Here is a 12,455-nt window from a genome sequence, read left to right on the forward strand (position 1 = left end):
CCTCACACTCCAGCAGCAGTGGCAGCCCTGCCAGCAGCTCCCGGAGCCGCCGTGCCTCAGGCACTGGGGCGATGTGAGCCTGTGGGGCTGGGAACCCACAGGGTAAGAAATGTGGGAGGTGTTTCCCACCTGCTGCACTTTGACTGGTGGGATGCTCACCTTGCACATGCAGCCTGGCCGAGTCTCGCACACCGCTGGCCACAAAGGTGACATGTGTACCACTCTCTCTCAGCCTTGCTGAGCGGATGATCAGCGAGTGTTCCGTCCCACAGTGCTGCACACTGAAGCGCCCGCTCTCCTCCCTTTGCAGCCTTGTGCAATTCAGGAACCACTCACCCTGCACCGAGGCCGACAGCTCCACAGAGAAGCGTGCATCCTCACCATCCCGCACCCGTGCATCCTGCAGGCCCCTCTCCAGGCGCACAGCTGGCACTGCAGCACAGCATGAGCTCAGCCCCACAGCGTGTGAGCACCTGGCACAACGCAGCTCCCATGCTCCCACCCTCTTGAAGATCCTGTGTCCCCTCACCGAGATGCACGCAGCCAGGGAATTCCACAGGGTCACTGCGGCCATGCTTGTTGACGGCACAGACTCGGAAGCAGTAGTCAGCCTCGCGGGGCACGCTGTCGCCCAGCACCTGCACGCGGCCGGGCAGCTCAGTGCTCAGGCACTGCACCCAGCTACTGCCTGCCGCCTCACGCCGCTCCAGAATGTAGGTGCTGGGAGGGTGATGGTGCACATCGGGTGCAGGGCACCACGTCAGGAGGGCTGCGTTGCTCTGCTCCGTGCTCATCTGGGCTGCCATAGGTGCACTGGGAGGGTCACGCTTCACACCTGGAACACACGGCGCAGTGGGGATTGGAAGGTGCCATCCCATCCCTCTGCCATTTCAGACCTTGGTGAATGGGGAGAATGGAGGGTGCGGGGAAGCCCCATGAAACCCAGCCCAGGCTTACACTTGACACGGAGCTGGGAGGATGTCAGTGACTCCCCAGCAGAGAAGCAGATGATGCCTGCATCCTCACGGGTGACGTGCACCAGCACCAGGAGGTGTGTCCTGCCGAAGCTCTTCAGCACAGCGCGTGGTGACTCTTGCAGCTGCAGCCCATTGCGGCTCCAGCAGATCCCCTCCATGGCCTCCCGCGTCTCCACACAGAAAGCCGCATTCTCTCCTTCCATCACATCCAGCTTCCGTGGCAGCCTCTTCACGATCAGCCCTAGGAGAGGAGACATGTGAGGGCAGGGGGACACTGGGGCTGCGTTATTGGAAGGCAGAGCTGGGCCCGCTCCCACCTCGGACGGAGACCTCAGCAACGCTGCGGCCCCGGTCTTTCATCTGGCAGAGGTAGACGCCGTCGTCGTCGGTGCGGGCATCGCGGATGGTCAGACGCCGCACCACGCCGCACTCCTCCATCATGTACTTGTGGCTGGGCTGCAGCTCCCGGTCCTCCAGGAACCAGGAGGTGGGGATGCTCCCCAGTGGCACCTGGCACTCCAGGACTGCATCCTCCCGCTCTGCCACCTCCACATCCTCCAATGGCACCTGGAACCGCAGCCGGTGCTCTGTTGCCGGGAGAAATGGGTGCTGAGAATGCATCCTCCTGCTCAGCACCCTCCCAGCCCCCTGAACACCAATGCATGCGGTACCCCCGCATTCCTCCCATGTCGGCAGCACAGCCGTGAGGAAGGGAGATGGCAGCCCCCTGTTCCCAGCAGCTATTTTGGGATGCGGCAGCTGGGCGGGAGGCATTCGGTATGGGGCCTCAGGGGGTACAGCCCCCTTGCAGGGTATCCAGCACGGCCCCAGGGCGCACACCTACCCTTCACCTGCAGCTGCACGGCACTCAATGTCTGCCCAGCCGTGTTGGAGGCCGTGCAAACATACAGCCCCTGGTCACGGGGTCGGCAGTACAGCACCTTCAGGATGAAGTAGCCCTCGCGGTCCTCGTAGACCAGGTGCCGGCGGCCGGGGGCCACGACTTTGCCATCCTTTTGCCAGATGATCTCCGGCTTGGGCTTGCCGGTGACATAGCAGCGGAACTTGGCGTGCTTCCCCGCGCTGACAGCGAATGCCTTGGCTCTTGGTGTGCCGTTGGGTGCTGGTGCCCAGGTGTCAGTGCTCCCGTGTCGCTGTTGCCATGGTTGGGTGCTGTCAGAAGGGGAGCACCAGGGCTCCACCAGGAGCACAGCTGCAGCCAGGGCCTCCTTGGAGCCGCTGCGTGCCCGGCACACGTAGACCCCTGCGTCCGGGGGTCGGACTCCAAACAGCTTGAGGTAGTGCCAGTTCTCAGGCTGCCGGCCCACTGCAAAGTGGCTGCTCTCGAAGAGGTCACACAGCTTGCAGCCATCCTTCTCCCACTCTAGCAGCGGGCAGGGTTGCCCCAAGACTCGGCATGAGAAAGTCACGTCCTCCCCACGGCACACCCGCACCGATGAGGGCCCCACCAGGAAGGTGGGAGCTCGGCTGCCAGCATGGCCTTCCTCCTCCTCCTCCTGCTGTTGCTCACCAGCCTCCACTCGCAACGTGGCAGCAGCATAAGTCTCACCAATGCAGTTCTTGGCCTTGCAAACATAGAGGCCGCCATCCTGCGGGGTGACGCAGGACACCCGTAGGCTGTACACATCCCCCTTGGCCTCCATGCAGAAGCGGCCTGAAGGCTGGATCGGGGCTGTGTCCTTCTCCCAGAGCACGCTGGGCCGGGGGTCACCTGCAATCTGGCACCTCAGCATGGCGTCGGAGCCGCTTTGTGCCGTGAAGGCACGTGGGTAGGCCAGGAACCGGGGAGCTGCCCCGTGGCTCTCCATCACCCTGGGATTGGGGCAGGAGGAGAGTCAGGAGCTTCAGCCTAAGGACAGAGAGTGGGATAAGGCTGTGGTGCAAGGCATCCCACCCAGAGCAATGCTGCATTAAGCCTGGGCTGGGAGGTGGGACCTTCCCATGGGGCACGGGGCTCGCTGCGTCCCTGCAGTGCTGGGGATGGGGTTGGCTGAGGAAGAACAGGTTCCAGCATGGCCCTTCCCCACCCGCTGGGGCATTCCTGCAGTATCGGGTGGTGGCAGAGCCGCATTCCTGCTGCATCTGGGCTGGCTCAGTGCACAGGTGCTGATAAGTGGCTGTCATGGGGCTGAAGGCATCTGGACGCATCCGGGTGCTTCCTGCCCAGCTCAGCAGGGTGCATGGGAAGAAGGGTCCTGCCCGAGTGTGGTCCCAACTCCAGCCCCTGCATGTCCAAGGCCAGAACATCACCACAGGGTGCAGAGGGACAAATGGAGAATAAGTCCTGCTTTCAGAGGGTACCACCTCCATGCCCAGTGCTGCAGGTACCCATGCACCATGCCCATGCACTATGGGCAGCAGTAGGGCTCTGTGCTTAGAGCCTTTCTTGGGCAAGCCTCAGCCCCTGCCTGTGCTGTGGCCAGGGTTGCACAGAGACTTCTCTCCCTCCCTTGGGGAGAGCAGGGACAAAGAGAAACCTAGACATTCCCTGGCTGGGCTGAAGGGGAATGTGGGACAGAACTCATCCCCAGGGGCCAGGGTCAGGTTCTCCCCCAAGCCTCACCAGCACACACAGCCCCACGGCTCAGCCCCCTCCTTGGCTTCCCCCTCCGCTGATCACCCTGCCCAGCACCATCTCCTGCCTCAGGCACCCACCTCACACCAATACCTCTGTCCTGCAGATCCTGGTGCCAGCACCCCACTCTGCTGCTCGCCCAGCTCTGCTCTCCAGCGTCAGCATGCAGGGACTGACCGGTAGGAATGCCTGCAGCTGCTGTCCCCAAAAATACCCTCCGATGACACGTCAGGGTGATAAGACTGAGCCTGCTCCATGCAGTGCCTCGACGGGGCAGGGCTGCCCTATGTATAGCACCAGCAGGCAGGCAGCACAGCAGCAGTGGGGTGCAGCAGACCTGTTCCTGATGGGTGTGGGTTCAGCCCATGGCAACGTGCTGTGCACGGCACGCAGCATAGAGATGGGATATGCTGCAGCCAGCCAGCCCAAGCAACAGCGTGACACCCTTCTCCTATAACTGCCACAGAGTCCCAACCTCTGTCTGATGCTGTCCCCAGCCATGGCCTGTCCCCAAGCAGAGGCTCCCTATTCCCACCCTTCCTCGTGTTCCCAGCAGCCCAGTTGCTGTGGCAATGCCACTGCTCTGAACCTTGCATCCTTGGGGCGTCCCATCCCTACCCACTACAAGGGCACCCAGCCTGCCACCGCCATGTGCCTCCCACACTATTGCTCTGCCCAAAGTGCACCCTCAGACTCCTGCTGGCCCCCAGACTCCAGCACGGAGGCACCCAGCCGCAGGCCCCCATGCCCCTTCCATCCCTGCCTGCCCCCAGCCCCATGCACTCACTACTCCAGCAGCATGCACCCCACCCACCCCCCTGCCCGGGCGCCGTCCCCCCCCAGACCACACTGTCCTTGCAGTCCTCACATTCCAGACGTCTCAGTGCTTTCACTGCCCAGAGATAATATTCACGGCGAGCAGACATTTGCGTCAGTGTCAGATACGTCTCAATGCCACCCTGCCCCAGGGGCAGTGCAGTGGGCAGACAGGCTGGGCTGGCAAGTAGGAGCCCACGGCAGAGCCTCTCAAGCTGCCCCACGGCCATGCTGCTCCTCCTGCACCTGCTGCCTGCCGTGCTGCCTGCCAGTGCCCTGGGCAGCTGCACCGGGGCTGGTGCTGACCGGCAGCTTGTCCTGGCCAAGGTGCGGGCACGGGTGCTGGAGCATCTGAGCCCCCCAGCCGTGCAGGAGCCCCAAAAGGACATGAGGAGGGTGCATCGTAGAGATGTCCTTGAAGAGGTGGAGGTGCTACCCGAAGAGCAGGAAGACACATCCCAGGTGATTCTCTTCCCTTCCACAGGTGAGAGCCCTGGTGAGATGGAGAGCATGCAGGGGGTGAGTTGGGTGCTGCTTTAGGGCAATGGGGATGTGGCAGGGCCAGGTGGCATAGAAGAGTGCCCAGAGGTGGAACAGGGGGACACAGGGAGATGGGGAGGGCTTAGGAGCGGACAGAGCTGGACACTGGAGTGGGATGGTAGAGAATGGGGCAGGGTGCTGGGAGTGGGATGCTAAGTGAAGGAGTATGATGATGGAGGATGGAGTGGGATGCCTAGGGATGGGGCTGCAGTAGGATGCTTAAGGTTGCAACAGGATACTCAGGGTTGCAGCAGAATGCAGGAGGACAGAGCAGGGCACAGTGGAATGGGTACACCATCACCAGACCATCCCAGGGCATGGAGGGGCTTGGTGACCTCACTAGGCAGCTCAGCCCACCCTGGCCATACGAAGCAGGTGGCTGAATCCCCTCTTCCCAAGGCCATGGGGTGCCAGGTGCTGCAGCTGTGCCTGGCTGGCAGCATGAGCCAGACAGAGCCTTGCACAGGGCTGGATCTGCTGCAAGGTTCGGCTGCAGGACACAGAGCAGCACGTGCCATGTGGCTCTGGATGTCATCAGCTCCCCTGTGTCTGCAGCAGAACAACCTGCCTGTGCCCACAGATGTCCTCCACGGCACCCGCGGGTGCCCCCCCCATACCCTATCCCCACGCTGGGGCACAGCACCCTGAGCCACTCTTTCCCCACAGATGTGCCGTGCGAGCCCACACAGCCAGATAAGCTGCTGGAGGAAGAAGGCATCTTCACTTACCTCTTCCAGCCCTCAGAGCACGTCCTGAGCCGCACGCTGACATCCGCCCAGCTCTGGTTCTACAGCGGCCCCTCAGCTGCTTCCAACCACTCGGCTCCTGCTGTGTTGACCCTCTCACTGCAGGGCAGGGTGCCGGTGATGGCCACAGCATCGCAGACACCAGAGCACTGGACGGTGTTTGACTTTGGCCCTGACGCGCTGCCCCAGCTGGCACAGCCACTCTTCGTGCTCCTGGTGCGCTGCCCCAGCTGCCCCTGCCTGGCCGACGGGGACAAGATGCCCTTCCTGGTGGCCACCACCCGTGCCAAGGCAGCTGGACGGGCTCGCCGCTCCGCTGTGCCTTGGTCACCGGCTGCACTCAGCCTGCTGCAGCGCCCATCAGAGGATGTGGCTGCCCACACCAACTGCCGCCGGGCATCCCTCAACATCTCCTTCGAGGAGCTGGGCTGGGACAATTGGATTGTGCACCCCAGCAGCTTCGTTTTCCACTACTGCCACGGGAGCTGTGCCGAAGGCCATGGGCTGAGCCACCGGCTGGGTGTGCAGCTGTGCTGCGCCGCTCTGCCTGGCACCATGCGCTCGCTGCGCGTCCGCACCACCTCTGATGGTGGCTACTCCTTCAAGTACGAGACAGTGCCCAACATCCTGGCACAAGACTGCACCTGTGTCTAGCGGCTGGCACAGCATGGCTGAACCCGTATGGGTCTCCCTGCTGCCTCTGGACTGCCCCAGTGCCAGATGATGAGCCCATCCCACAGATGGAGGAGTCACTCACATGGGCACTGCGCAGCCCAGGGCAGGGAGAGTGACCCAGGTGGAAGTTTTGGTGGTGCCACCCTCCCTGTGACAGCCAGGGTTTCATGGTTCCAGGCTGTGTGGGTGCTGCAGCCCTGCCCCAGGGCTGTGCCCAGCCCACAGCACGCTAGCTGTGCCCTGCAATGGCAGCCCAGTGCCTGGAGCCAGCTCACCTACATATCTCCTCCCACAAGAAAGACAAGCTGCAGCGCACAGCCACCTCCCCCTGCTCCTAGGAACAGGACAGGGACAGATGGATGTGCCAGGGCACGTCCATTCTGGGGCTCACACAGGTGGTGAGGCTGGTGGCACGCAAACAACAGCAGAACCTGTTGGCAAGATCAGTAAGGCAAGATAAATAAACCTTCTTTCTTTACAAAAGCAATCTTAGAACACCAGTTTCTATCAGGAACAGCCTCAGAGGTAGTGCGGTTACGGAGCGGGGTGCAAACCCAGAGGCTTTGGGCTGGAGGAGGGAGGGGAAGGGTGAGCTGTGGGCATTCAGCAGCATAGCACGGTGCTCTGCAAGGGGCCCAGCTCTGCCCCAGCATCCCAGGGAGGGGACTTGTGGAAGCGCCAAGGCTGATCCATCCCTGAGCAAGGGGAGAGCCAGAGGGCAGCATCTGTCCCTCCAGCTGCATCGGGATGGGGAGCACAGGGAAGCCCTGCTGAATCCACAGCTGTGCAGGAATGTGGCAATTGGAGCAATCCTACTCCCGCCACGCCAGCAGAGGCTGCCTTTGGCCGAAGCCGCCTACGCACAGTTGGAATGACTGAGTCACCCCGGGCCAAGCAGGGCGTCCCCATCCCACCACTGCCAGCCCCACGCAAACAGCTGGCCCGCCCCAGCCCATCTGCGCAGGATCCCCTTCCCCACCCCTTCCTCCCAGAGAACCGGATGCAGAAGTTCAGTACAAAACGTCTCCAGGCTTTACTGAATATAGATAATTAAAAAAAAATAAAAAATAAAAAAAAAGGGAAAAAAAAAGTCACAATTACCCAAGTACAAAACAATGCTACAAAATTCACTGCGTGACCCATGAGATGATCAGAATGCCCGAGTGTCTCCCACCAACCCACTCTGGGCACTGCACACAGGGCTCCCAGCCCCACACCAGGCTGGAGAGGATCAGCTTTGGTCCAAAGCCCAAGCAGAGCTGCTGGCAGGGAAATGGAGGAGATCAGAAGGACAAACATAAACCCCTATGCTCCCTAAAAAGAGCAGCCTGGAGAGGGGGAAGCCAAAGAGGAGCCAAGAGGGGCCCTGTGCAGCCCACATGTGCTCACTGTATGGGCACCCCCCAGCAGTGGTGCCACTGGGATACGTCTCTCACAGGTCCCTGCTGTTACCTCTACTTCAGGCTCAGTGCCAGCCCATGGTGCAGCCTCACCAGCCAGACCTGGTGTGAGCATCCTTACTGCTGTCGTGACCTGCATGTGCACAGAGAGTGCAGGGGAGGCACGAATTGGAGGTGCTGCAGGCACAGGGTGTGGGGAGGGACGTGGGGATACAACAGGAGACAGGGAGGGGAGGTGCGGGCTCAGAGTGGGAATCGGGAGGGGTGTATAAAAATGCCAGGGTGCACGCTGCTGAGTTTATAAAAATGTACAAAAATAAGATATTCCTTTTTTAAAAAAAAAAAATTAAGAACAGTGAAGGAAGGTTCCCCAAGCCCCTGTCCCCATCGCTGCCCACCGGGATGGAGACGCCCTGGGCAGCCCCACCGGGCAAATACATGTCGTCGTCTCATGCTGTGTCACACCACTGTCCCGCACTGTCCATCCTCGTCACTCACAGCCCTGTGGGAACAAGATGCAGATCAGCGGCCATCCTGGGGTGCCCCACCACCCTGCCCCACCCACCAGAACTTGGTCCCCCAGGCTCACCTGTGCTGCGCTCGCAGCCGCCACCCTTCTCGTGCGCCAGGTTGAGGCGGTTCTGCTCAGCAGCCATGCCATTGCCCTCAGGGCTGCTGCTGCGTGTGGGGCTGGGAGCCCGGGGGGGTGGCTGCAGGTGGAAGGCCATCTCCAGGTGCTCCTGGGCCAAGCGCAGGTGCTCACGCAGCCGCTCCAGCTCATGCTCACGGGGAGCGCCAGCCAGGGCGAAGCGCTCGGCAGCCGAGTTGGCCAGGTTCTCCCGGTAGTCCAGCTTGCCATCAGGCAGAGGGGCTTTCAGTGGCTCCTTCTTCAGGGAGTGGTAGGTGGGCGGTGCACTGGGGGGCTTCTTGGTGTAGTGCGGTGCGGGGTTGCTGGAGGGTGGGCTGTTGGGCTGGCTCAGCGCATCGCGGATGCGCCCCACGCCCAGGTGCAAGAGCTCGCAGATGTTGAGGAAGAGGCAGAGCCCACTGACGGCATACATGATGAGCAGGAAGATGGTCTTCTCGGTAGGGCGTGAGACGAAGCAGTCGACCATGTGCGGGCAGGGGCTGTGGCTGCACACGTAGGAGGGGCTGACCTTAAAGCGGAACAGCAGGTACTGCCCGAAAAGGAAGGCTGACTCCAGCAGCATGCGGCACAGCAGCTGTAGCACATAGGCACGCATCAGCCCGTCCTGCTTGATGCGGCGCCGGCCATCGTGCTTCTCGCCACCCTCGGTGCCCTTCTCCTTCTCCACCTCAATCTCCTCGAAGATCATGGGATCCTCTTCATTATCGTCCTCTGCCTCCTCGTAGTCCCGCCCGGCTCCACGCCGCACCACTGGCATGCGGCCACGCTGAGTTGCCGGCACCCGGCGCCGTGAGGACTCAGGCATGCGGGCAATGCGGTGCATGGCAAATCCCAGGTAGAGCACAGAGGGGGTGGCCACCATGATGATGTGGAAGATCCAGAAGCGGACGTGGGAGAGTGGGGCGAAGGCGTTGTAGCAGACGTTCTCGCAGCCTGGCTGCTGCGTGTTGCAGACGAACTTGCTCTGCTCATCGTAGTAGATGGACTCACCCCCCACAGCCGTCAGCACAATCCTGAAGATGATGAGGACGCTGAGCCAGATCTTGCCCACGAAGGTCGAGTGGTTGTTGATCTCCTCCAGGAGCCGCGTCAGGAAGCTCCAGCTCATCCTGGCCAGGCAGTCGGCTCAGCTCTGTGGGAAGGCAGGCGATGAGCCACGGGGCAAGCAGCAGTGCATCTCACCCGGCCCCCCCAAAGGCAGCAGAAGCCCCCACGCAGTGCCTTCATCCCATCCCTTACCCACCGGTGACTCCCAGGCTCTGTATAGCATAAAGATGAGGGCACCAGCAGCCCTCAGCACCTCCTCCCCTACTGCCACCAGCCAGGATGCGGGGAGTAGGGGAAAAGCCGGGACACTCACCCGTCCTGGACAGGATGTATCTGGGGGAAGAGTCACCACGGCAAGGGTAAACACAGGAGCAGGGCAGTGCCGGCTCCGGCGGGCGAGGGGGCAGCCCGGTGGAGCCAAGCACTCGTCTGCCACCTGGTCCCAGGGCCACGCCGCACCCCGTGGCTCGGGCACGGCGAGGGACGTGGAGCACGAGGGACCAGGGTGACGGCAAGGGGCAGCACGAGGCAGGCAGGGAATTGCACAAAGTTACAGCTGACGCCAGATGTCCGGGAGGAAATTGCGGGGAAAGCACAGCAACTTCTGGCCAGATCCGCGGGGAGACGGCGCACAGCCCAGCCGCCGGCGTGGGGCCGATGCGAGGGCGGCAGGTGGCGGCTTCGCAGGCCGCCCCGAGAGATCTCTCCTGCCGCTATTGTTCTGCTCCGAGCCTCGCACCAGCGATGGGCACGCGCCGGCACCGGGACTCCGCCAGCCCCGAGCAACGGGCGCCCGAACCCGCTCCTCGGCCAACCCGCTCCCCGGGCTTGAGCACCCTGCGGGGTGCCGCTGCCACCTGCTACGCCGCCGGGCCCCGCCGCAGGGACGACGCTTTGTATCAGCAGCCGCTCCTCGCTCGGCGGCGCAGCGCCCCGGGGCCGGGGGTGGGCCGGGGTACTCAGGCTGCCCGGGGAGGGACGCGGGGCACGCAGGTGACACAGGCTCCCACTCGGGGCAGGTGGCCGAGCCGCCACGCGCCGAGCGGCACCGCGCGCCCCAGCCTGACCCAACCGCGCCCCGAGCCCTCCCCACCCCCAACCCCAACCCCGGGGCCCCGCACCCCACCGCACCCGGCGGATCTCAGCCCCAGCGCTCCCCCCGCCCCACTCACCCCACGCCGGGACGAGCGGCTCCCGCCGGCGGCGCGGCGGACAAAGCGGCGGGGCGTTACGCCGCCGCCTCCCGCCGAACAAAGGGGCCCGGGGCCGCCCCGCCCCGCGCCGCCCGCCGGTACGCACCTACGGGCCCGCCGCGAGCCGCGCCGCTTCCCGCCGAGTTCACGTTGCTCTCGCCCGCCCCCGGTGACTCACCGAGCGGGGCCTCTCTGCTCGGTGCGAGCAACGGCCGGAGTGGCGGGCGGGGCGCGGTGCCGCCGGGTTGGGGAAGCGGGCGCGGTGTCCGTGCGCTCCGGCCCCGGCGTGGCTATGGCTATGGGGCGCCGAGCCGGCCGCTGGCTTTCCGCGCTGTTAAAATTGGCTCCGGAGGACTGGCCGGTCAGGGGATCCCCGGGGGCTGAGGGTCCGTCCTCCCTGGGGATCCCCGTAGAAGCCCGGGCAGAGCACCGCGTCCTCCCGCCCCCGACTCTGACGGGAGAGCTGCCTTGTGCAACCCTGGGAAGCTGCTGCTGCGTAAGGACCGGCCGAGGGGAAGCGGGAGCGCCGTCACCGACCGCAGGACCGGGAGCAGGCCACGGGACAAAGCCTGGCACTGGAACAGGCACACAACACGCAGCTGGGGGAGACAGAAGAAAGGGGGAACGTGGTGAGAGTGTGGATAAGCAGAGCTGCCAGGCCAGGGGGAAGCCCACCTTCTGCCCCCAGCAGGCCTCAGGGCATCCAGGGGCGGTGGTGGGCTCCTTCCTGACCTGGTAGGCTCTGGTGGGACAACCGCTGCTCCCAGGGCAGCCACCGAGCTGTTTGCTCAGCTGGGAGACGAGCCTGATTGCCTAGCCTGGGCACAGCCTGAGCCATCACCTCACCTGGCTCAGAGCTGTGCCACGTGTAGCCTGTTCCCACTCTTCCCCTACTAATCAGCGCTTCTGGCACTGGGACAGGGAGCAGACGGCTCCATTAGGGACTGTTTGTCCTGATACAGGACAGCTCCACGGCCACTTTAATGACCTGATAACAGCCAGAGGCACGCTCCAGCAGAGGACTGCAAAGGGCAGCAAGTGGCTGCTGCAGGAAAGTTCTGCTGGAGGTAAACATCCACTAGAAATAGGGCTCTCCCAGTTAAGAGAGCTGACGACCAGCCCCTAGGCTCTGTCTTCTCACAGCCCAGGTGCTGGAAAGGAGAAACAGAGGAAAGTGGTGAAAGAGCCAGACTGATGACTGAGGTGTGCTTCTGCACACACTGCATTGGCACAATGAGACCAGTTACCCCATCACTAGTTCCAGCTCCACAGGAACGTTCAAGGTCAGAGAGCAACTACAGAGGGAGTGGGGGTATGCCCTGGTTGTTACCAGATTAAGGGAAAACAAAGTGAGTGCTTGATGAAGAGGCAGCAGAGGGGTTACAGCAGTACCTGTGAGCTTTCTTTGGCAGTAGCCAGGGAGTGGGTGAAAAGGAACATGCTGGTGCTGAGCCAAGGAGATGGACCTGCAGAGAGAAAGGGCTAGGAGCAGGAGCAAGTAAGTAAAATAGCCTGAGAACAGGCATGGGCAGGCAAACAGCTGAAACCTTTAGTTCTGGCAATCCAGACTTTGTCAGGTACCTCACCACACACCCAGGTGCAGCAGAGCAGGGGTGCAGCTTGATTAGGGTGGAAAACACCAGCTGGGATGGAGCTGTGTCAAGGGATCGGTGTGTACAGAGGAGACTAAGACTGGTCTGGTAACTCCAGTTTTGACTCTTGTACTTTATGTAAAACACAGTTATGGAAGGGGAAGATAATACTTAGCACAGGCACCTTAAATGGCAAGACAAAGACAGAAAAACCTTACTGGTCA

The 12,455-nt window shown here is 62.6% G+C and overlaps 3 protein-coding genes across 9 annotated transcripts in view; 1 reads left to right on the top strand and 2 right to left on the bottom strand.

Moving 5' to 3' along the window:
• The window catches only part of OBSL1 (obscurin like cytoskeletal adaptor 1), an 8,852-nt gene extending 6,046 nt beyond the window's left edge, over positions 1–2,806 (bottom strand). Inside the window, exons 1-5 of the mRNA XM_042838318.1 lie at positions 1,822–2,806; positions 1,295–1,564; positions 958–1,218; positions 530–835; positions 191–432 (exon numbers count right to left, since the gene is read on the bottom strand). Of these exons, the coding sequence (XP_042694252.1) occupies positions 191–432; positions 530–835; positions 958–1,218; positions 1,295–1,564; positions 1,822–2,806 (2,064 nt within the window). The remainder of the gene's footprint in view (positions 1–190; positions 433–529; positions 836–957; positions 1,219–1,294; positions 1,565–1,821) is intronic.
• A 1,811-nt stretch (positions 2,807–4,617) lies between these two features.
• INHA (inhibin subunit alpha) lies at positions 4,618–6,329 on the top strand. Its single transcript, XM_042838333.1, has 2 exons — positions 4,618–4,873; positions 5,596–6,329. Exons 1-2 carry the CDS (start codon positions 4,618–4,620, stop codon positions 6,327–6,329), a joined length of 990 nt encoding a protein of 329 aa, XP_042694267.1.
• Positions 6,330–7,359: 1,030 nt separating this feature from the next.
• LOC122171008 (gap junction gamma-1 protein-like) lies at positions 7,360–10,883 on the bottom strand. Of its 7 annotated transcripts, none has more exons than XM_042838324.1 (3): positions 10,818–10,883; positions 8,340–9,531; positions 7,360–8,252 (listed from the first exon to the last, which is right to left on the bottom strand). In XM_042838324.1, the coding sequence occupies exons 2-3, from the start codon at positions 9,505–9,507 to the stop codon at positions 8,245–8,247; spliced, it is 1,176 nt and encodes a 391-aa protein (XP_042694258.1). In that variant the 5' UTR covers positions 9,508–9,531; positions 10,818–10,883; the 3' UTR covers positions 7,360–8,244. The 7 variants fall into 7 exon arrangements, with proteins under 7 accessions (XP_042694258.1, XP_042694261.1, XP_042694259.1 ...); XM_042838327.1 differs by lacking the exon at positions 10,818–10,883 and adding an exon at positions 10,746–10,800; XM_042838325.1 differs by lacking the exon at positions 10,818–10,883 and adding an exon at positions 10,619–10,668.
• Positions 10,884–12,455: the final 1,572 nt, after the last annotated feature.

This window comes from Centrocercus urophasianus, unplaced genomic scaffold (assembly GCF_019232065.1).
Source record: "Centrocercus urophasianus isolate 14NV4802_14NV808 unplaced genomic scaffold, USGS_Curo_1.0 seq_764, whole genome shotgun sequence".
Lineage (NCBI taxonomy): Eukaryota > Metazoa > Chordata > Aves > Galliformes > Phasianidae > Centrocercus > Centrocercus urophasianus.